This window comes from Protobothrops mucrosquamatus, unplaced genomic scaffold (genome assembly GCF_001527695.2).
Source record: "Protobothrops mucrosquamatus isolate PMUCROS unplaced genomic scaffold, P.Mucros_1.0 scaffold1490, whole genome shotgun sequence".
NCBI classification, from domain to species: domain Eukaryota; kingdom Metazoa; phylum Chordata; class Lepidosauria; order Squamata; family Viperidae; genus Protobothrops; species Protobothrops mucrosquamatus.
In genome coordinates, this window is record NW_015387665.1 from 157472 (window position 1) to 180452 (window position 22981).

At 42.4% G+C, this 22981-nt stretch overlaps 1 protein-coding gene across 1 annotated transcript in view; it reads right to left on the minus strand.

The window, feature by feature from the left end:
• POSTN (periostin) overlaps nucleotides 1-22981 on the minus strand; it is a gene marked incomplete in the record, with an annotated part of 124634 nt that overhangs the window by 27843 nt on the left and 73810 nt on the right. The window contains 3 exon segments of the mRNA XM_015822188.1: nucleotides 15475-15577; nucleotides 15823-15953; nucleotides 22198-22328. Of these exon segments, the coding sequence (XP_015677674.1) occupies nucleotides 15475-15577; nucleotides 15823-15953; nucleotides 22198-22328 (365 nt within the window).

Consider the following 22981-nt stretch of genomic DNA (forward strand, 5'->3'; position numbering starts at 1 on the left):
AATGTATGAAGGAAGAAAAATGCAAATAAGAAATAATGGGGCAATAAGGATAAATACTTTAAAAAAGAATAAGGGGGAAAATGTAAAAAATAGAAGAATACTGTCACGAAGTTGATGTTAAAATATATATTGTGTATATATGTGTATTATGTTTTGTTTTGTTTTGTTTGTCGGTTTAAATAATAAAAAATATTAAAAATTAAAAAAAAAAAAGAGAGAGATGCTTAGGTCTTTTTGTTCACTTTTTGGCTTGTTGATTGTCTCTTTTGCATAATCTATAGATATTGTTTATATCTATGTGTCTATTGACACTAATTTGTCAGAGTGCCAAGTTTTTAGAAATTCCCTAGCATTTTTGGATTTGGCTTGGTCTAGGATAGTCACAGTTTCCCATCTGAAACTGTGGTTAAGTTTGTCCATATGTTGTGAACTTAAAGAATTTTCATCATGTCTTCTGACTGCTAGTTGCTGTCCATGGGATTTTTATTTTTTATTTACTACTAGTGTCCATACTGAAAGTGAATTATTAGATAGGAATAGTGGAAGCAGCCCAGTGGGAAAGAAGAAGCCTTAAGCAATACGTCCCAATTAATTTCCAGGCTCTAAATTCAATTTAAGGCATCTCTTACTCAAGTATGAATACTACTTTTGGGGATATTCCATGGTGTATCAAGTAGAAATTTATAATTTTTACTGTCTCTAAAGCATTCTTCTTTATATGCAACCTGTGTTGCATAAAGTATTTGAGCTATGTTAACCTGGCCATCATCGCTTTCTTTCAAGCTTGCTGCCGGCTGCCATGGAAATGGGGGGAGGGAGCAATGAGCATTTGGGAGGAAAAGTGTGCAGGTGATGGGAGAGAGGAATTGCTGAGAAGCGATAAGGAGGATTGGACTCATAGAAGGCAGAGAGGCCAAAGGGGGCTATCTCACATTCCTGTCCTGGGAATGGTATGCACAGAGGCAACACATAGCACCAGGACTGGAGACATTCCCAAAACATCTTACTAGATGATGATTGGACTCTGCCTGACTATTGGGGGGTGGGCACTGGGGTGACTTTCAGTCTGTAATTTTCATGCTTGCTTGCTTCAGACCTTGCCTGACTTTCGCTGCATTTAGATCTTTCCTAGTAAAAGTACCTTTTCTCTAAATTCATGGAGTCAAGGGTTTTCTTATCTGGGAATTGATTGGGGCAGTCCTGACATTAGGCAAGGTCTGCTTTAACGGTCGACCCAGAGACCACAATCTGCCATGGAAACCAAGCATCTAAATGTCCAGCCACGAAAGTGAACTGGAAGAGACTGGGGGCCTGGGGTAGGAGGGTCCCTTCCCAAACCATGTCGAGCCTAAGATGAGGCAAATTGGCTGGAGGAGCTGGATATCGATGAAGATCCTGTTAAGCCCAGGTGGTCGCTGAGTGTGGGGTGGAAAGAGGAGCTGGAAGAATGACTCTCAGAAGTGATGTTTACTTGATGAAGCAGATGCTCCATAAGGTGGGAGTGGCACAAAAGGGACAGAAGCAAGGTCCTCCCCTCCTAATTTGGACCCGGAAGATGTCATGTTGAACCATGCCTTATATTCACTGCAAGAAGCAATCGAGAAACAGAGAGCCTGGGAGACTCTCGCCCAAATGACAGTGCCCGCTCCCCGAGCCGCTACAAGCCAAACTACAGGCAGAGTTGCCACACCAGTGGCTGCAGCTGCAACAGCACCTGCCCCACCTGGACTGGCCCTGCTCTAGCATTGCCACCACTAGCAATGGTTGCTGAGTGAGCTCCTTCATCTCCACCTCAAAGATGCTGGCCCCTGAAAACTCCAGTGCTGAGACTGAAGTACAAGGGGGACGCCATGTAACTGGGGGTTTTCCTGGTGCAAGTTTGGAATTACATGCAGGAGTATGGGGCAATGGGGCCAAGGGAACTGCAGAAATATGACCATTTCATGGCAGTTCTCCACGAGTGGTTTGAGGATCCACTAGTGGAGTGCAAAGCTCAGACCTGGATGAAGGTCGGCAGTTAGTGGCCACCTACATCCAGGAGTTCCAAGAACTGGCATGTCAGTTATCCACCTGACCCAAAGACATCCTGATCAATTGCTTCAAAGATGGCCTCAATGAGGCCACCACACCTAGTAGTGTTCTCTTCAGTACTCCCAACGAAAGGCCAACATCCATTGTGAAAAAAGAATTCTAGAAATAAACCACTGACTAAAGGGTTGGTGTCACCAAGAAAACTTTGGTTTCCTGGATCATGGACTGCATTTCCTATGCGAAAAACTGTTGGCAAGGGATGGGCTGCACCTCACAAAAACATGGAAAAATGTACTCAGAAAAAGACTGGCCCAACATCAGGAGAGCTTTAAACTAAAATTTAAACTAAAATTTTAGGGTGACCAATCTTCAGAATCTCTAGAACCCAAAAACAATCATAAATCCCAAGAAAACAAATCAAACAATGAGGTAGGCAGTGATGAAAAAAAAGAAAAACTCAAACATCAATCAGGAGATGCAGGAAGCATATCCATGGACAGGCATAAAAGTCTTAAATGCTTATATACAAATGCTCAAAGTTTGGGGAACAAACAGGGCGAACTAAAAGCAATAGTACACGAGGGAGGGTATGACATAGTTGGCATCACAGAAACCTGGTGGGACAAAACCCATGAATGGAATGGACTGATGGATGGATACAAATTGTTCAAAAGAAACAGGTCTACAAAAAAAGGAGGGGGAGATGTCCTATATGTAAGAGAACACTACATATCTACCGAAATGCACATCATCCAAGATAAAATCTCTCCAGAATGTATATGGGTCAATATAAAAAAGAAAAAAAGTGACATCGCCATAGGTGTATATTACAGGCCACCTAACCAATCAGAAGAAATAGATGAATTCTTTGCCAACCAGTTAACAAATGTATGTAGGAAATATACCACAGTAGTAATGAGAGACTTCAACTATCCAGATATAAACTGGGAGATAAACTCTGCAATGAGTGGGAGATCAAACAGATTCCTAACCAATCTAGCCAACAACCTTGTCATCCAAAAGGTAGAGGAGGGAACTAGATGCAAAGCTATACTGGACTTAATGTTTAATAGAGAAGAAGTGATAGAGGGAGTTGAAGTTGCCGAAACCTTGGGTGAAAGTGACCATGTCATACTGGAATTTAATATAATGCAAACAATAACAATAGAAAACAATCCGGCCAGTGTCTTAAACTTCAAAAGAGCTGACTTTAACAAACTCAGAGAGAACCTAGGAAAGATCCTATGGATGAAAATCCTAAAGGGGAAAACAACTCAAGAAGCATGGGAAACTCTGAAAAATGCTATTATAACAGTCCAGACCAGCATAATACCACTGAAAAAGAAAAACAAGAAATTCAAGAAAAAAACCAGCATGGCTGCACAAAGATCTCTCTGACAAACTGAAAGACAAAAAGGACAAATACAAAACATGGAAAGAGGGGTACATAACTAAGGCCGATTATCAGCAGACAGCCAGAACGTGCAAAGATGAAGTCAGGAAAGCAAAGGCTCAGAATGAACAAAGACTTGCAACAGAAATCAAGGATAATAAAAAAAATCTTCCAACATATGAACAAGAAAAAAGTCAAGGAAACTGTAAGCCCACTAAAGAGAGAAGATGGTAAGGAAATAACAGGCAACAGGAAGAAAGCAGAGCTGCTTAACTCATTCTTTGCATCAGTCTTCACACAAAAAGAAACTATAGCCCAACATACCCCAAAAACCACTGCAATAGACAAACTAGAAACAAAAATTAAAATAAGCAAGAAAATGGTAAGAGAACACCTATCCAACCTTGACGAATATAAATCGCTGGGACCTAACAGATTACATCTCAAGAGTTCTGAAGGAGCTGGCAGATGTTATCTCAGAACCATTGCACCATATCTTTCACAAATCCTGGAGCACCGGAGAAATACCTGAGGATTGGAAAAGGGCTGATGTGGTTCCCATTTTCAAGAAAGGAAAAAAAACGGACCCAGGAAACAACAGACCAATCACTTTAACATCAATACCTGGGAAGATCCTAGAAAAGATCATCAAAAAACAGATCTGTGAACAACTAGAAGCAAACAAAGTTATAAGTAGTAGCCAGCATGGGTTTGTTAAAAACAGATCATGCCAAACCAATCTTATTTCATTCTTTGATAAAGTGACTAAAATAGTAGACCAGCGAAATGCTGTGGACATAGTATACTTAGATTTCAGTAAGGCATTTGATAAAATAGACCACAATGTACTCCTTGGTAATCTAGAAAAAGGTGGAATAGACAACATCACCACCAGATGGATCTGTAGCTGGCTGGCAAACCGTACTCAATGAGTAGTCCTCAATGGCACTACATCCAGATGGAGAGAAGTAAGCAGTGGGGTACCACAAGGTTCCATCTTAGGCCCAGTACTCTTCAACATCTTCATCAATGACTTAGATGATGAGGGAATTGAAGGGGAACTCATCAAATTTGCAGATGACACCAAACTGGCAGGAGTAGCCAACACCCCAGAAGACAAACTCAGGATCCAAAAAGATCTTGACCAACTTGAACAATGGGCCCTATCCAACAAAATGAGTTTCAATGTGGAGAAAAGCAAAGTCTTACATTTAGGCAGGAAAAAATCAAAGGCACAAATACAGATTAGGCGAGACCTGGCTTAAAAACAACAATTGCGAGAGGGACCTTGGAGTCCTAGTGGACAATAACTAGACTATGAGCCAGCAGTGTGCAGCAACAGCCAAAAAAGCTAATACAATCCTGCGTTATATAAACAGAGGCATAGAATCAAGAACATGCGAAGTATAAGTATCACTTTATAAAACCCTAGTACAGTGGTTCTCAACCTGTGGGTCGGGACCGCCATTTTTTCCCCTTTTCCGGCAGGTGCCTTACCTCCCTTGGGCTGGGCCAGCTGGTGGTCGGCCTGCTCCATCTCTGCCGCTTGCCAGCTACGCCTCGGCCAGCGCAGGGGGCGGAACCACGCATGTGCGGCGCTCCCGGGCAGGGAAAGTCCTCGACTTACGACTGGTTGGGTAGTCCTCGACTTACGACCGGTTTGGTCCTCGACTTACGACCGGTTTAGTCCTCGACTTACGACCGGTTTAGTCCTCGACTTACGACCGGTTGGGGTCGCGGCATTAAAAAGGTTGAGAACCACTGCCCTAGTAAGACCACACCTGGAATACTGCAGCCAATTTTGGTCACCATATCACAAAAAAGATTTTGAGAGTCTGGAAAAAAATCAGAGAAGAGCAACTAAGATGATCAAAGGCTTGGAGACTAAAACATACGAAGAACAGCTGCAGGACTTGGGTTTGGCTAGTCTAATGAAAAGAAGAAATAGGGTAGACATGATAGCAGTATTCCAGTATTTGAGGGGCTGCGGGTTATGTTATTCATCAAAGCGCTAGAGGGCAGGACAAGAACCAGTTGGTGGAAACTGATCAAAGAGAGAAGCAACCTGGAATTAAGTAGAAATTTCCTGACAGTGAGGATAATTAACCAGTGGAACAACTTGCCTCCAGAAATTATGGGTACTCCATCCCTGGAGATTTTCAAGAAGAGGCTAGACTGTCTGAGATGATATAGGTTCTCCTGGTTGAGCAGGGGGCTGTAGTAGAAGACCTCCAAGGTACCTTCCAGCTCTATTCTAAATTCTAAACACCTGCATCTCACGTGGGGCCCCACACACCCTACAACACTGGTATGTGCTGGCATAAGAAGAAGTGCTCAACTTAGCCAGAGACTGACACTTGGCTGGCTGCGGTTGGCACAAGTCCTCCCCCTCTGGATGAAAGGAGACCCCAAAATTGGTGAGGGGTGAGTCTAGCCCCAAGCAGCAATCCATAGCAAGTTTCAAGTGCAGGAAGGAGGGGCATCAAGCTGCAGAATGCCACTCCATCAAACTCAGCCCCAAAACTGGGGTGATTTCGGAAAGAAAGGTGGAAAAACTGGCTCCACGGTCCCATGAGGCTGAAGGGGGTGGAAGTCATTGAGTTCACGCCTCCTAACTATGAGGGATTGGAAACTTTGCTCCCTGTGAGAGTGAGTCCGATTCTGACAATGATGCCCTGGTAAGTCAACATGTAATCCCTGTGACCATCCCTGTGGAACTAGTGGTGCCCTCAAGGGGAACCCAGGGGAGGATGCTGACTCTACTGGACTCAGGCTGCACTAGGTGTGTAGTTAGCCCTGGGACTCAGGCTTAAGCAGCTGAAGGTGCCAAAAGCATTCTGCCAAGTGGATGGATAGTAGTAGATAAAATGGCTCATTTTATAATGGAGCCAGTGGAAATGAGAATGGGAAAGCACAGAGAGACTCTGAGTTTCATAGTTGCACTGGGGTTGAAGAGACCCCTCCTGCTTGAACTGTTACAGCTCAAAAACTATGTAAACTAGAGGAGAGGGCTCTTGAGAGTCCGGCAAAAAATGGCCAGAAAAGTGGAGGAGGTCGCAAAGCCCAGAGACAAGAAAGCTTAGAAAAAAATGGGAATTGGGAGCAGCAGTGCAGGAATGCCCAAACAGCGAGCCCAAGATCCCCAAGGAGTACTGGGCTCTACAGGATGTGTTTAGCAAGAGAGGCTCCGATGTGCTCCTATCACATTGACTGCAGTAACAAGATGCTTCATTGGGGTTAAGCTCCCAAAACCCAAATTTTATTAGATGACTCCGTGACAATTAGATGAGCTTCACATTTTCAGACAAAAATTTAAAACTTGGCTAGACCACGAGTGTTATTCCGGGAGAAAAAAGATGGAACTCTTCATAAGTTGATTATAGAGGGTTTAATGCTGTGTTTGTGGGAAAGTTTATCCATTGCCCCTGATGAAAGACATGTTTGTGCATTTAGCCAAAGGCAAAATCATCACTAAATTAGACTTGCAGGAGGCTCACTATCGAATCAAGGAGGGAGATGAGTGGAAAACTGCATTTAATTCCCAGTACTCCCCTTTGGGTTGCAGGGGACCCTCTCCTCCAATCATGGTTGAAGGAGAACAACACTTTGAGATAAAGGAAATCCTAGACTTTAGGAAACACCTTCCCTCCTCACAAAACGAGTGGGTCCATAAACATCATGTCAGAGCCCCGAAACTGCTAAAGAAGTTTCATACAGAATATCCCAACAAACCAGACTAACTTTTATACCTGTTTTGTTTTCTCTACAGGTGGATCTCTCTTATTTTTAAGGGGGGCAGGATGTCAGAATCCAGTTATATTTCTTTTCTATCTATCTCTCTGATCTAAAACCAATTCTCACCTTTCCCTGGATTCTGCCATACTCCCAAGGGGGAGGGGGGATATGCATGTGGGTTTATTGCTTTCACTTCCTCTATTCACTACAATGTAACCTTTTGTTTATTTGCCTTCATGTCTGCTACCCATTACAATGTAACAAACTGCCTCCTATACTATGCATCCCTCTGAACTTCTCCTCCCTACCGAGCAGCTAGGAAAGTGGCGGGGGGGAAGAGATACAAACCTCCGGGACCTGGTTTACTTCTCCGTCCTCAAAATGAGGTGTGAAGAGCTATGAAATGATCGTGCACAAACGGAGCCGCATTGATGTTATCTTTCCTTTCCCATCGATGGATTTAACACCTGGGGATTTGCCGGTCTGAACCGCCCAATGAACTGTGGGGTGGGTTTTGCTTAGGGACACTTTAAAATATCGATCTGTAAGGGAATCCCTCAGATCCTGTCTATTATGCCTGCTATCAACTACTCTTAATAAAAGTTCCTGTTGGGAGAAATTGTTTCCAAGAGTTCCGCTTTCTTAAGATGTGGGTTGAAGTGTGTCCTTACACTACCTATACAAAGAGGTTTTGGTGTATTTAGATGATATTTTAATATATACTGAGACTATGAAGGTGCCATGTGAAGTTGGTGTGCATGGTCCTAAAGAGACTCCGAATGGCTGAATTGTATGCAAAGCTTTCCAAATGTGAATTTCACCAAGATAAGATTGACTATCTGGGTTACCATACATCCCATATAGGAGCAGAGATGGACCCAGAAAAAGTGTGGGCAGTGTTAGAGTTGGCCCCTTCCCCGCACCAGGAAGCAGTTACAAAGTTTCTTAAGTTTTGGGGTGACTTTCAATCTAATTTTCATGCTTGCTTGCTTCAGACCTTGCCTGACTTTCATTGCATTTAGATCTTTCCTAGTAAAAGTACCTTTTCTCTAAATTCATGGAGTCAAGCGTTTTCTTTCCTGGGAATTGTTTGGGGCAGTCCTGACTGCTAAGTTTTAGGTTCAAAAAGCCTGCTGCTATGAGTTCACCTCATTGGGAGTAGAAAATTCTTCTCATGGCTAATATAGATTTTGATGTCAGTTGTATAATATGGGTAGTCCTCGCACTTGGGACTGGCATTTCTGTTCCTAAGTGATTCTTCTACTAACTTCTTCTTGATCAGACCAATGGTTTAGAATTATATTTTCAAAATGCCACAGATGTTTCGTTGGAATACCATAATCAGGAATAAATGTTTCAGCTTTATAGTTCTGAAATATCTTTATAAGGATCAACCAACATAGCACCAAAAAATGTGGATATTTTTCCCCAATCATTCCAATATATTGTCAATATGTATCATATTGCTGCCTGCAAACTTCCTATACTGACCATATGGACTGTAAGCGAGAAGGAGCGTTGGCTTACCTGAATGCCTCTTCTCAGCATGATGGGTTATTTCAGTCCTCCTGCCCAATCAGACTAAGTTGTCAAGTTGTCATGCCCCCTGCTTGACTGGGACCTCCCAGTTTCATCGACGACATAGCCAATAACAACAGTTTGACGTGATGACTCTCAGAAAAAAATGCAATAAATACAACCCCATAGCATGGACCTAACTGATCTCTAGAGGAAAGGGCGTGGATTCTTCATCATCATGCTGAGAAGAGGCATTCAGGTAAGCCAACGCTCCTTCTATAGCATGATGACTGAAGAATCCACTAATGGGACCTACCAAAGCTCCTGCTGTCCCTATGGGAGGGAGTCAGTTGGGGCCTGTGACCCTGATGCTGACACTACCTGTTGGAGTACTCGCCTACCAAAGGATGCCTCAGCTGAGGCAAATTTGTCCAAACGGTAATGCCTAATGAAAGGAGAAGGCGAAGACCAAGTTGCCGCCCTGCAAATGTCTTCTATTGAAGCTTGAGTTGCCCACGCCGCTGAGGTGGCAGCACTGCAGGTGGAGTGCGCCGTCACATGACTAGGAACGGGCAGGGCAAGTGACACGTAGGCACCTGCTATGCATGCCCTGATCCACCTGCCAATGGTCGAGGCGGATACCTTTTGCCCAATGGATGAAGGCTGAAAGGATACAAACAGGGCTTCAGACTTACGGAAGGCCGCCGTGCGTTTGATGTAACAGCGCAAGGCTCTCCGTACGTCCAAGGTGTGCCATTGCCGTTCCAAGTCATGTGACGGGCGAGGACAAAAGTTTGGGAGAACAACCTCCTGTGATCTATGAAAGACCGTGTTGATCTTAGGAATAAAGGAGGGATCTAACCTAAGAACCACCCTGTCCTCGTGAAACATGCACAGGTTTTTCCTGACAGATAAAGCGGCCAGTTCCGAAATACGCCTGGCAGAGGTAATGGCTATCAGGAAGGAAACCTTGAGTGACATGTACCACAAGGAACAGGTTCTAAGGGGTTCAAAGGGTGAAGAAGTTAGGGCCTTCAAAGGGTGAAGAAGTTAGGGTAGTTCCCAGGAGGGGTACCTGTGAACCACAGGCGGTCTGCTGTTGGTAACTCCTTTAAGAAAGGAGCGGACCATAGGGTGCTGGGACAAGGACTCTGATGAGTCCCAGGAAAGCACCGTGGAAAGAGCCGCTACCTGTCTACGAATGGTGTTGGGCGACAACCCCTTGTTGACGCCCTCCAACAAGTATTCTAAGACCCTCGGGATGGTTACCTTGGATAGAGCCAGGTGATTCCTGTCACACCAATGGCAGAACTTCCACCAGGTATGATCGTAAATGCGATTAGTCGCTGGTCTCCTGGCAGCCTGGATCATGTCAATCACACCTGACAAATATGACTCCTGGGTCAGAGTGCGGCGTTCAAGTGCCAGGCGGCCAACTGAAGCCATTGGGGGTTTGGATGTTGTAGATCCCCCTGTGATAACCGTATGCAACTGTTGGGAACCTGCCACAGAGCTGAGGTGGAGAGGCTCACTAGGTCTGCGAACCACGGCCTCCTGGGCCAGTGAGGTGCAATAAAGATTAACTCTGCCTGTTCCTCCAGGATCTTCCTGATAACTGCTGGAAGCAGAGGTAGCGGGGGAAATGCTTACAGAAGCCCTTGCAGCCATGGGCTGCGTAGTGCGTCTGTCCCCTCCGCCCCCGAGAGGGGAAGCGTGAAAAGAACCTGGGGAGCTGGGTGTTCTTCGGCGAGGCAAACAGGTCCAAGATCGGATGGTCAAACCTGTCTGTGATCTCCTTGAAGAGATCCAGGTGTAGACGCCACTCCGAATGGTCCACTATTGACCTGCTGAGGAAGTCCACCTGCCGGTTCACCTCTCCTGAAATATGCTCGGCCCTGATGGAAATCAGGTTGTTCTCAAGCACGGTTTGGAAGTGCTTGAGAGCCAGATGGATTGCCCTGAGCTCCAACCAATTTATGTTGTGACTCAGGTCTGACTGTGACCACTGTCCCTGAGCCATCTGGGTTTGGAGGTGTGCACCCCAGCCGAAGAGACTTGCGTCCGTGGTCACAAGAATATGGTGAGGCTCCTTGAAAATAATCCCCTTGCGCACAGCCGAAGATGTCCACCAGTCGAGAGAGAGGAACACCTGGTGTGGGACCCATACCAACTGGTTGGAGGAACTGGTGTGCCGTCTCTGGTACGGGAGCAGGAACCATTGGAGGGTCTGGGCATGTAGTCGGGCCCACGGCACTATCGCTATGCACGATATCAACTTCCCCAGTAGTTGGGAAAGGAGAGCTAGTGCCATTACCCTGCCCCTGCGTATCCTGAGGACCAGGTCTCGGATGCTCATTCGTCATTCCTCTGACAGAAACATGTGACAAGAGTCCGTATCTATCACCGCACCCAGATGTAACAGGCGGGTCGAGGGAGACGTCTGGCTCTTTTTGAAATTTATCAAGAACCCATGGTTCTGGAGAGTCCTGATAGTAAGGGCCAGATCCGACTGGGCGGTCGTGACGGAATTTGATTGGATCAGTATGTCGTCCAGGTAGCACTGGACGCGCACTGGACACGCACCGGGACCAATCTCAAGTGTGCTGCCAACACCACCAGGATCTTGGTGAAGACCCTGGGGGCAGAGGAAAGACCGAATGGTAGGGCCCTGTACTGGAAGTGGTGGTTGAGATGACAAAACCGCAGAAATTTGCGATGCTCCAGGAGGATGGGAATGTGCAGATATGCCTCTGTGAGATCTATTGAGGTCATGAGATCTCCTCGCCTGACACTGCCCAGAATGGAATGGAGCGTCTGCATTTTGAACCTCCGATACTGGAGATGGAGGTTCAGACCCTTGAGGTCGAGGATTGCCCTCCATCCCCCTGAGGATTTGGGGACTACAAATAGGATGGAATAATACCCCTGTCCCACCTGCTTCAAGGGGACCTCCTCTATGGCCTTGATGTTTAGTAAATGACGAATGGTGTCCTCCATGAGCCCTCTTTTTGTTGGGTTTCTCAGGGTTGGACAAGAGACAAAATGGTTTATGGGAGTGGATTTGAACTCCAGGGACAGGCCTTCTCTTATGGTGCGCAGAACCCAGGAGTCTGTAGTCGTGTTTTCCCATTGGTGAAGGAAAAGAGTGAGTCTGCCACCAATGGGAGGGGTCCCCCCTAAGTCACTTGGTGCGACGGTAGGGACGGCCCCCTCTGCCACGAAATGAAGACTTGCTCTGGGCCTGGTACCGTGACCGGTCCCTATAATTTGTCTTGTCAAATTGACGTTCTGTCTTGGGAGCTGAAGGCCGGTATGATTGTCCCGTCTCTGCTGAAGCACCAGTCCAAAAGGACTGATGGCGGCCATAGGGGAGGAAGCGTCTGTTAGCTCTTCATGTCAAATGAGAGATGACCTTCTGTTTCTGTTTGCTTTCTATGAGGTATGGAGTTAATGCCTCCCCAAATAATCTGCCTCCCTTGAAAGGGGCAGTGGCCGCCTGCCACTTGTGTTTGCTTTCGGCCCTCCAATTTTTAAGCCAGAGCAGCCTCCGAGCGACTACGCTGGAAGCCATTGCCTGGGCCAAGTGTTTGGCGGAGTATAGTGAGACATCTGCCATATACTCAGAAGTTGCTATGAGTTTGGTCAGGTCCTGGTGGACTCTGACCTCCTCCAGGGGAACTCTGTCTTGTAGCTGTCTAAGCCAGGTAAGAGAAATTCTGGTGAAGAATGAGGTGGAGGTTGCTGCCTTCGCTGCCCATGCAGATGCTTGGTGAACTTTGCGTAATGCTAGTTCAGATTTTTTATCCTCCGCCTTAAGGGCGTCAGATACATCTGCTGGTAGACTGGCTGTTGAGAAAAGTGGAACTAGGGATTCGTCCACTTTGGGCACCTCCAATAAGTCTGACAAGCTTTGAGCCATGTCAACAATTTTACGTTCAGCCGCTCCTTGGGATGGCTGAGCTGCCGGGGATTCCCATTGTCCCTGAATATTTTTTAGGAGAAAGGGGTACAGGGAATTTGCAGACATTGAATTACCGGTTCGGAGAACAGGGGATTCGTGTCCTGTCCAGTTGAAGTCTCTGGGGCGGGGACTGGGGCGGAGGTGATCTTGTCCACTGCGCATGCTCTGCGTAATAAGGAAGGAAAAAGAGAAGCATTAAATAGCTCCACCATGGGCTGGGAGTCTTGCGAAGGCTCCTCACAATCTGATCATCGGTCTGCAGCTGCGTCATAATCCGAAGCGCTGGAGGAATCTGACTCAGGTGAGTGAGATGGTGAGATCAATCCGGAACGGTCGAGTATAGGTCGTGATGAGGTGGAGGGCGCTGATGAGGACCTCGGCATGGCAGGCATGTGATGATGATGACCCGATGAGGCCATGGCTTGGAGGACCGCCTGCGATATTAAAGACTGCAGCTGGTCGGTAAATGAGGTCTCATGTGGAGGCCGAAGCCCCGCTGCAGTTGGCATGAAAGTTGCTGTGGGTGCTGTGGAGGGGCCTGGCAGCTCGAGGTCCTTCCCAAAAAGGGGTGGATCTCCCTGACCAAAGGTCTGAACAGAGACCTGCTGATACTCATGCTCTGGTGACCACGCCCTTGACTAAGCAGGCTGTTTTGCTCCTGTCTCAGGAGCCACAGGTTGGGGGAGCAGAGATGTCTGCCCTTCCCCGGCTGATAAGCGTTGGGCCCGGGAGAATTGCTTCTCTAGGGCTCGGTGTGTGCGATCGGCCTGCTTGTCGCTTGCCTTACTTGCCTTCCTGCCATACTTGGATTTGGCTTTGGCCTTCCCCCTGGTCACCTCTGGAGCGGGTTCTGTATGGCTGGATTGCTTGTCCGCATCCAAAGGGTTTGGCTCAGTGAAGTCTGCCATGGTTGGTCGAGAGGCGTTCCAGATGAGGCTCTGGAACTGACTCGCTCTGCAAGAGACGTCCCCGTGAAGGGACTGACTGCACGTGGATTAGCATGAGCCGGTCCACTGGCTAAGCTGGACTCCCGCTAGGCGCTTCAAGGCGCTCGTCACCAAGGCCAAGGACAATCCGTATGCCTAGATCTGTGGCCAAAGTGGTGACAAAATCACACGCGTCTCACAATAGTGGCGATGGTCAGGTCTTGGCAAGCAACCACTAGATGCAGAGTGGCAGAAATTGAGGCTAAGGCGCGTTAGGCAAGCAGGGTTTGATAGATGCTTGTGGTATGTTGTTGTAGATAGATAGGTGGTATGTTGTTGTAAACTTTAACTAGTATTTGAATGAAAGCAGACTATACAAGTAGATGACTAGAATTAATCCAAGGCCTGTTGCCTATACATAGAATGGGTCACTCTAGACAACTATGAGAGGCCTCTCAGAGTGTTAAGAACTCACAAAATGGCGTCGCAACTGTGAGGCAGTTCTAGAATATTCCCTGTGGAATACTACTGCCTCACAAAAAGGTGGTTGTCCCCAACCCTGAGGGGGGGCAACCCTGGGGGGGGGATTCTGGTTGAATCTGGTTGTAAATACAAGTTCTCCAGGGCCCCTAAGTTCGGAGAGACTGGATGCTTCGCGCCTAATTGCTGTGAGGTGCGAAGGAGCTGACGGACCCTTAACCGGGCCTCCATCTGAAATTCAACAACCGGGGAGATGAGGATTGATTAGACCTCTTCTCCCCCGCAGCGCTCACAATCAGCCGAGTTAGGCCCGTCCGCTGGGCTGCAGGAGACTTCGGAGAGAAGTTGCAGGCCGAAAATGGCCTCAAGATGGCGGCCGCGAGCAGGTGAGCATCGACGGAGGCCAGCAAGGAACAGAAGGCCAAGCGGCCTCAAGATGGCGGCTGCGAGAGCAAAATCGCCGACGGAGGCAATCTCCGTGAAATCTGGCAGTGAGTGTCTCTGAGAGGGGCTGGGAATGAGACTTAGCGAACTGCTGAGTTACAGAGAAAGGGAAGCCACCCCCCAGTAGCCTGATAGGGGCTGGAAAGGGACTCAGCTGGCTGATGAGGTATGGGGAGAGTAAAGAGACTGCCCCCCCCCAGTGATAGGAGAGAAAAGTACTTCTTTTTTCCCCCGTTTAAAGAAAAGAGAGGATAAAATCCCCTGTAGGAATAATCAGAGACTGGAAGCCTCCAATCTTCTGATTTGAAGAATCCACCAATTGGTGTAACAGTTTCAATAAGTCTAACCTGCCTGGAGAGTCAAGTTATCACGTCCTCATGGGCGAAAGACTAAGATGAAACTGGGAGGTCCCAGTCAAGCAGGGGGCGTGACAACTTGACAACTTAGTCTGATTGGGCAGGAGGACTGAAATAATCCATTGGTGGATTCTTCAGTCATCATGCTGGGGAATCAAATTGTCACTGGTATCTGGCATTTATTACAACATCCCTGCTTTCTCAAATTTCCTATTCAGTTTAACTTGTGCAGAATGAATGATGAAACATAATATTAGGAATTGCATCACATTAAGTAAGATCTTAATTTCTTACTGGAAGTTGTTTCAAGAGGACAGACTTCATAGTATCATAGGCTGGAAGGGACCTCGGAGATCATCTAGAGTTTTATACCATCCCAGTCAACTAGCTGTCCAGTCTATTTTTTAAAATCTCCAGTGATTTATACAATACCATCCCAAGTTACTCTTCCTCCAGCAACTGTCAAAAATGCCAACCATGGGTCCCTCCCATCCAGTCTATTATCACTTTTTAGCAATTGCACACAAATACTATATTTACATTTCTATGATAATGTGAACCTGTGGGAAAAATCAGTATAGCCCATAGCCAGTATATCTCATGAATACATTGTAATAATCCTTAAATTACCTGCAGGATACAGCAGCTTGTCTATGACATGAATCACACCATTAGTTGCCATGATATCAGATTCTGTTGATTTCACTTCATTTACCAGAAGAGTGTCATTTATCTAAGCAATAATCAACAAAAATCAAAACAAGAAAATTATTCACAATTAGTGAAAGTAATATTTTTATCTCCAATATTAGAGAAATTTGGAGATTTAGGTAAATTTAAAGAAGCTGTAGAATTTTAGTCGACAGTAATGCGTAGTTTTTGCAAGGATGCTCCCCACTGTCAGTTTGGATATGTAATGGTCAGTGAATTAACTATAAACAAAGCTAAGGGTCTTTAAAAAAAACTATAACTACTTACCATTTTCAAATATAGTTTGCTACCTTGGATAGTTTTAAGAATGCTAGTCACACCAGGTTCAATTCCATTTGCAATGAAAACTCCTCGTATCAAATGATAAAGCAAAATATTCCTAAGAGCATTTTGGTCTCCTGGCGAAAAAAAAAAAGATGATTATTCTACTTTAAACAAAATTAAGCAAATTTGCAACTTCTATGCAAATAAATCCTTTATTGAAATCTGACATATAAATCATAAATGAGAACAAGCCAAAAATAACTCATGTAACAGAAAGAACAAGGATCTCAATATCACAGGGTGACACAAGAATGAAAATGCTTATTCAAGTAAGGTAGGTTAATACTATATGTGTGGTGTGTGTGTGTGTGCGTGTGTATGTGTGTGTGTGTGTGTGTGTGTGTGTGTGTGTGAAAGAGAAGGTTAGGAAGGAAATCATAAAGTGGTGATTTATGTATTTTTTTTAATCCTATCCCCTACCCCAGTGGTGGCGAACCTATGGCACATGTACCAGAGGTGGCACTCATTGCCCTATCTGTTGCCCCAGCCCCAACTCCCCCCATGGCTCCCTCCTCACCAGCAGTTCCCCTGGAGGAGAGTTGTCCCCAGGCGTGGCCTGCACAGAGCACCGCAGCCAAGGACATGGCGGCTAGGCAGCAGGGATAAGACTCCACCCTCATGCCCCATTGCATGTAGATGATGTTGCTGTGCGTGGGGCATGGCCACCATGGTGCTGCAGGGCCATCTGGGTGATCTGCTGCGGTGGGCCGTGGAGGCGGTGGGTGGCCCTGCGGGCTGTTGGGTGGGGCAGAGCGTGGGACAGGTGGAGCGAGTTTGTTGGAGCAGGGGGCGGTGCCAGTTTTTGTGCACTCGGTCTCTAAAAGGTTCGCCATCACTGCCCTACCCCATACAGAAATCCAAACTATAAACCACAACAGCTAGTTGCTGAAAACATATTCAGTAGCTAGAAGCTAAAAATATATTCAGTGATGGTGAGGCTACCAAAATCTCTCTCTCTTCCATCTTCCTGTCTCCCTCTCCCTAAACCCCCCCCCCAAATATGGAAAGATTATTCTTGAGACATCTTCTGAAATTTCAATACATTGTTATTTTATGACTTATTATAGAATTTTCCAGATACCAATGAAAGTCTGATAGGTGTGTCTTTCTTCTCCCCTTTTTGAAAATATATTTTATAAACCAAACCATGAGCAAATTCCTTCAGTATCCTCAAATACAATTCATTTGTATTTTAAAATTTGGAAATTTATAGATCCAATGAAAGATAAAAAGACTTCTTCTAAAGTGTTGACTCAAGTTAAATTGCCTAAATTGCATTGCAAGAGGATTTGGAATTAAGAGATATTTGGAATTAAGAGATATTTGGAGAGAACGGAATTTAAGAGAAAGAGATTTTACTTTTTTTTCGGACAGACACCATTCCTACTCTAGAATTGATTTTTTTAATAACTAATGACTTACTTTCTAGGGTTAAGAAAGTGAATATTTTTTCTAGGATTTTATCAGATCATAGTCCTGTATGGATGGAACTTTCAACTGAAGAAAATAGAAAGACTTGGAGGTTAAATGAGAATTTATTTAGACATGAGAGTAACCTGCAGAAACTTAAAGATTACTTAAGAGACTTTTTTTGCTGAATATGAATATGGGCACCTCTATGTCAATGGTATGGGATGCTAGTAAGGCTTATATGAGAGGTGCTCTAATTTCAATGAACAGTGCACATAGGCGAAAGCAAATACAAAAACGTAGAGATTTGGAGGATGAGATTAAAATAAAAGAGAAAGCTCTTATTTTAAACCCAATGGATAATAATTTAAAGGTTTCTATTGCTATGTTGAAGGAACAGTTTAATATGTTGATGGCAGATCAGATTGCAGTTAATCTGAAGTATATGAAACATAACACATTTTGTAATGCAAATAAACCTGGTAGATGGTTGGCTTATCAATTACGTAAGAAACAAAAATCAAGAATTATAGAGAAAATAAATTATAAAGGTAAAGAAGTTTTCCAACAAGATTTGATCAAAAAGGCTTTTTTGGAATATTTTTCAAAATTATACGCCTCTGAAAATGTACAACCTATTGAAATAGATAGATATTTACAGCAAGCAAATTTTCCTAGACTTTCAGATGAACAACAAGGAGTTATGAATTCTCCGATTGTGGTTGAGGAGATTATAGAGGCAATTAAACAATTAAAGGTTGGAAAAGCTCCTGGTACAGATGGGTTTACAGCAATATATTATAAAATGTTATCAGAAGAAATGATAGAACCTTTGAAATATCTTTTTAATAGTATCCTGTCCAGAGCAGAGGTCCCTCCATCATGGAGATGTGCATTTATATCACTTATACTGAAGGAGGATCAGGATTTGACTCAGCCTAAAAATTATAGACCAATATCCTTACTGAACACAGATTACAAGATTTTTACAAAAAAATTTAGCTAACAGATTAATGCAAGTTTTGAAGCGGATAATCCATATTGATCAGTTTGGATTTATAAATGATATGTATATGAAGTATAATGTTAGACAAATTGTGAATTTGCTTGAATATTTGGATAAAAATAATCAAATTCCAGCGGCTTTTATCTTCTTGGATGCTGAAAAAGCGTTTGATAAATTGGACTGGCAATTTTTATTGCGAGTTGTGGAGAGAATGAATTTTGGAGATAGTTTTTTGTCTGCTCTTAAGGCTATTTATCAATTACAATCAGCACAAATTGTAGTCAATGGGGGATTGACAGATACATTTAAAATTGAGAAAGGTACAAGGCAAGGATGTCCACTATCACCTTTTTTATTTGTTTTGACATTGGAGATTTTATTGATTAAAATTCGTGAATCATTGATTATAAAAGGAATAATTTTAAACAAGAATGATTATAGATTGAGAGCCTTTGCTGATGATTTGGTTTTTACTTTATCTCAGCCGATTGAATCAGTAAGAGATTTGATACAGATCTTGATACAGTATGGGAAAGTTTCTGGATTTAAAGTAAATAATAATAAGACTAAAATATTATCCAAAAATATGATTTAAAAAGATAAGGAGATTTTAGTTAATTTAACTGGTTTTGAAATAGTGGAAAAGGTGAAATATTTGGGTGTTTATATTACTGCCTCTAATGTTAAATTGTATAAAAACAATTATGACAAGTTATGGATAAACATTCAAAAGGATTTAGATGATTGGAAAAAGTTACAGTTATCATTGTTAGGGAGAATCTTAGTGGTTAAAATAAATGTTCTTCCAAAATTTCTTTTTTTGTTTCAAATGATACCTATCTTAAAAAAAGATTCCAATTTGGAGGTATGGCAAAGAGGTATCAACAGGTTTATTTGGCAGGGCAAAAAGCCGAGGGTTAAATTCAAAATTATGCAAGATGCACGGGAAAGAGGGGGACTTAAAGTCCCGAATTTAAAACTATATTATGATGCGGTGGCTTTAACTTGGATCAGTGATTGGATTAATTTAACTAATAGAGATATATTGATTCTTGACGGTTGGGATTTATTTTATGGATGGCATGCTTATTTATTTTTTGATAAGAAAGTTGATCAAGTTTTTAAGACCCATATTTTAAGGACTGCACTTTTGCGTGTTTGGAAGAAACATTGTTATAAATTAAATTCTAAAATTCCAATATGGGTAGTTCCAGAACATGCAATACAAGGAATTATGAGGGGAGTTAAATTGCTCCCCTAAAGAATATTCCTAAATGAATAAAACTCCCCTGTCCTAACCGTTAAATTTAATAACCTTCTAAACTTTGCTCTATTATAAGAGGTAAGGACCAAGAGTATAACAGTTAACCATCTATCCACCGTATATCTAGTTTTCGAACCAAATTGAAACCTCCTACACTTAAACTATTTCGTCTGATTTCTAGTTTCATGAGCTCATATTAGGAGAATTTATAGTGTTTTAATAGAATTGGATTCTGAAACAGAATTAGTTAAAGATTGTATAATTAAATGGGCTCAAAACATTCAAGAACCAATTTTGCTGGATACATGGGAAATAATTTGGGTAAGAAATGTGAAATTTATTCAAACGCAGAATTTAAGGGAAAATTTTTATAAAATGTTTTATAGGTGGCATTTGGATCCCCAAAAATTGTCTTGCATGTATCCTAACTTACAGCCTAAATGTTGGAGATGTGGTAATTTAGATGCAACTTATTATCATATTTGGTGGACATGTAGGGATGTAAAGGCTTTTTGGATTAAGATTTGGTGGAATATCCAACAGATTTTTAAGAAAAAGATAAAATTTATACCGCAATTATTTTTATTGGGTATTATGGAAAATTTAAATCCCACAGAAATAAATTTGGTGTTGTATTGTATAACGGCAGCAAGGTTATTGGTTGCTCAATATTGGAAGAAGAATGTATTACCTACTATGGACGATTGGAGATTAAAGGTGTCGTATATTGCAGAAATGGCAAAGATCTCCGTATATTTGAAAGATCAATCTCAAGAAAAATTTATTTTGGTTTGGAGAAGATGGATAGATTATATTCAGAGAAAGTACGAAGTGATCAAATATTATATAGCTTTTGAGTAGATTTTATATTGTTTTTATTTAATTATTATATTATATATATTTTATATTTATCTCAAGTTGATATTTTTTTATTAGAGTTAAAGTATGTTAATATTTGATTGTATTATGTTTGGGTAGTTTTATTTAGATTTGGGATGACATGTGCATAACCCTGTATTCGGTTCTGGGAAGTCAAGGGGGGGAGGGGGGGAGGGGATCAAAGATGTAAATGTAAATTTTGGTATATTAAAATGTTGTAGTGAAATAATGTATTTGAAGAAGATGAGATGCTCGGCTGGCGCCCCCAAACTGCGTCCGCAGGATGAGGAAAGGAAGGAGGTGGGATGTGTAGGGTAGTTGAGAGGAGGAAGGAGGAGAGAGGTGTAGGTAGGAGAAGAGAGGAGGAGGAAAATAGGCAGGAAGGGTGAAAGAGAGGGTGGACGCAGGCGGGGGGGCTGCTGAGCATCTCTGAATAGATACTTAATATGGGGTTTTTTCTCTTGTTTATTAATGTATACCATATTTGTAACTTGTTTGTTTATTTGAAAATCAAGAAAAAATTGAATACAAAAAAAATTTGGAAATTTAAATTTATTCATAATAAATAGGTATTCTCTGACAATAACTCTTGTCCTTCAATCCTGCCATTTATTCTATTTTACATAGAATAAGCCAAAAGAGATAGGTAGAACTGTTAGCAATTTTTTTTATTTTGACTAAATAGATAATGTACTTTCCTTCTTCCTTTTATTTTCAACATATCTATACAACATTTTTTTTTTGTTCTAACTGTTAGTTTTTTGATACCATCTCTATAGTATCTGTGCCATTCTTCTTTGGTGACCTGTCACAATTTCTATCTCTTATATGTATTCTTCAGATCTTTACCAAGCTATTTGGGTAGCTACGGTAGTTTCGTTTCTTTTGTTAACTTCTTCTTTGGGAAATTATTTACAGTATGATTTCTATTGCTATTACCTTTTTTAAGAATATAAATCTATAGAATATTGAACATTTTCTGCCATGGATTCATATAATAATTGCTCTAAGTTCTCAAAATATCCCATTCTCTTTGAAGGTTAATAGACATACAGTATATGTTAGTTTCAGGTTCTTTTAAAATCAAGAATTCCAAACTATTATGGTCACCTTTCAACACTGACTATCGGTCAGCATAAAATCAAGGAGAAATAAGGAAGTGAGGAAGAGGCAGAATATATTGTCAAAGCAATAACCAAATACCTATAAGGTATCAAAAACAAAATATAAACAAATATGAATTCTACTGTATATTATCAAATAGTGTTGACTTGTTTTTATATTTTTAATTGCCTCTGGACAAGATGGGTGGCACACAAATCAGATAGATGATAGATGATAGATAGATAGATAGATAGATAGATAGATAGATAGATAGATAGATAGATAGATAGATAGATAGATAGATAGATAGATAGATAGATATAGAGATAATACTTGCCATGGAGTCACACTTTGTTTTATTTGGGGGGAGGCTTTTGTTTCACCTACAGGAGGGGAATGGCTTTTTTTTTAAATCAAAGTTTAATATACATACTGTAGGGTTTATTTTATCAAAAAGGAGGAGAAAAGAAATAATTGCATTATTGGAAATTAAATTTTGCTGCTGAATTTTGGCAGTATAATATCAGGACCATAAAGACCATTTTAAAAAACCAAAATAACTAAGAGAAATCACATTACAATTCTCATAGTGCAAAAGAAGAAATGAAACAATTCATTCCCAGGGAATGCCCTTGTTTATCTTTTTATGACTTACTTATCAGAATCTCTTTCTCCTGTTCAGTCAAGCCTTTGAAAGCATCATTTGTTGGAACAAAGAAAGTCCAATCACCAGGCTGGGATAGAACCTCTTCTAAGCCTGCAGCTTCCACAAGACTGAGGAAAAGGCTGGGGATGAAAACAATACCAAATATAATATATTTCTCAGTGTTGCCATTTGACAGAACATTAAAATGAAATTGTATATAGAAAGTAGAATATGCAGTACTCCCAATATCAAAGTCATTTTTATTTTGTATTCAGTTTCAACCACTTAATTCTGCTTGTTATGAAGTGCCCAAATAGCAATGATAGCGGGATATAGCTGTAAATTCAAGGACTAGTCACAAAGCTGATTTTTTTCCAATGGTCATAACTTCAAACAATCAATAAACAGGCAGTTGATAAGTGACAACTACCCATATTCTAAAGTCTTGGAAGACCTCCAAGGTCCCTTCCAATTCTGTTATTCTGTTATTCTTGGAGCAGGTCTAGTATAGCCTTGTATTTGAGTGCTTTTGCAGCCTTCAGTTGAGTTATCTCTATGGAATTCCTATAGAAAAACTCTAGACAGGCCAATAGTGGAGAGGGAAGGGATAAAAATGGATCTGAACTCATTGAATTGGATAACTGTGGCTAGACATCAACTGTCTTTCAATTAAAAAAAGTGGGGGAGGAAATAATCCCTAAAACGAACGGATTATTCTAAGGATAATGGAAGGCAGCTATGCTCACCACTATACCACCAATGCATTTATCAATTATCAGAAAACTAAAACATT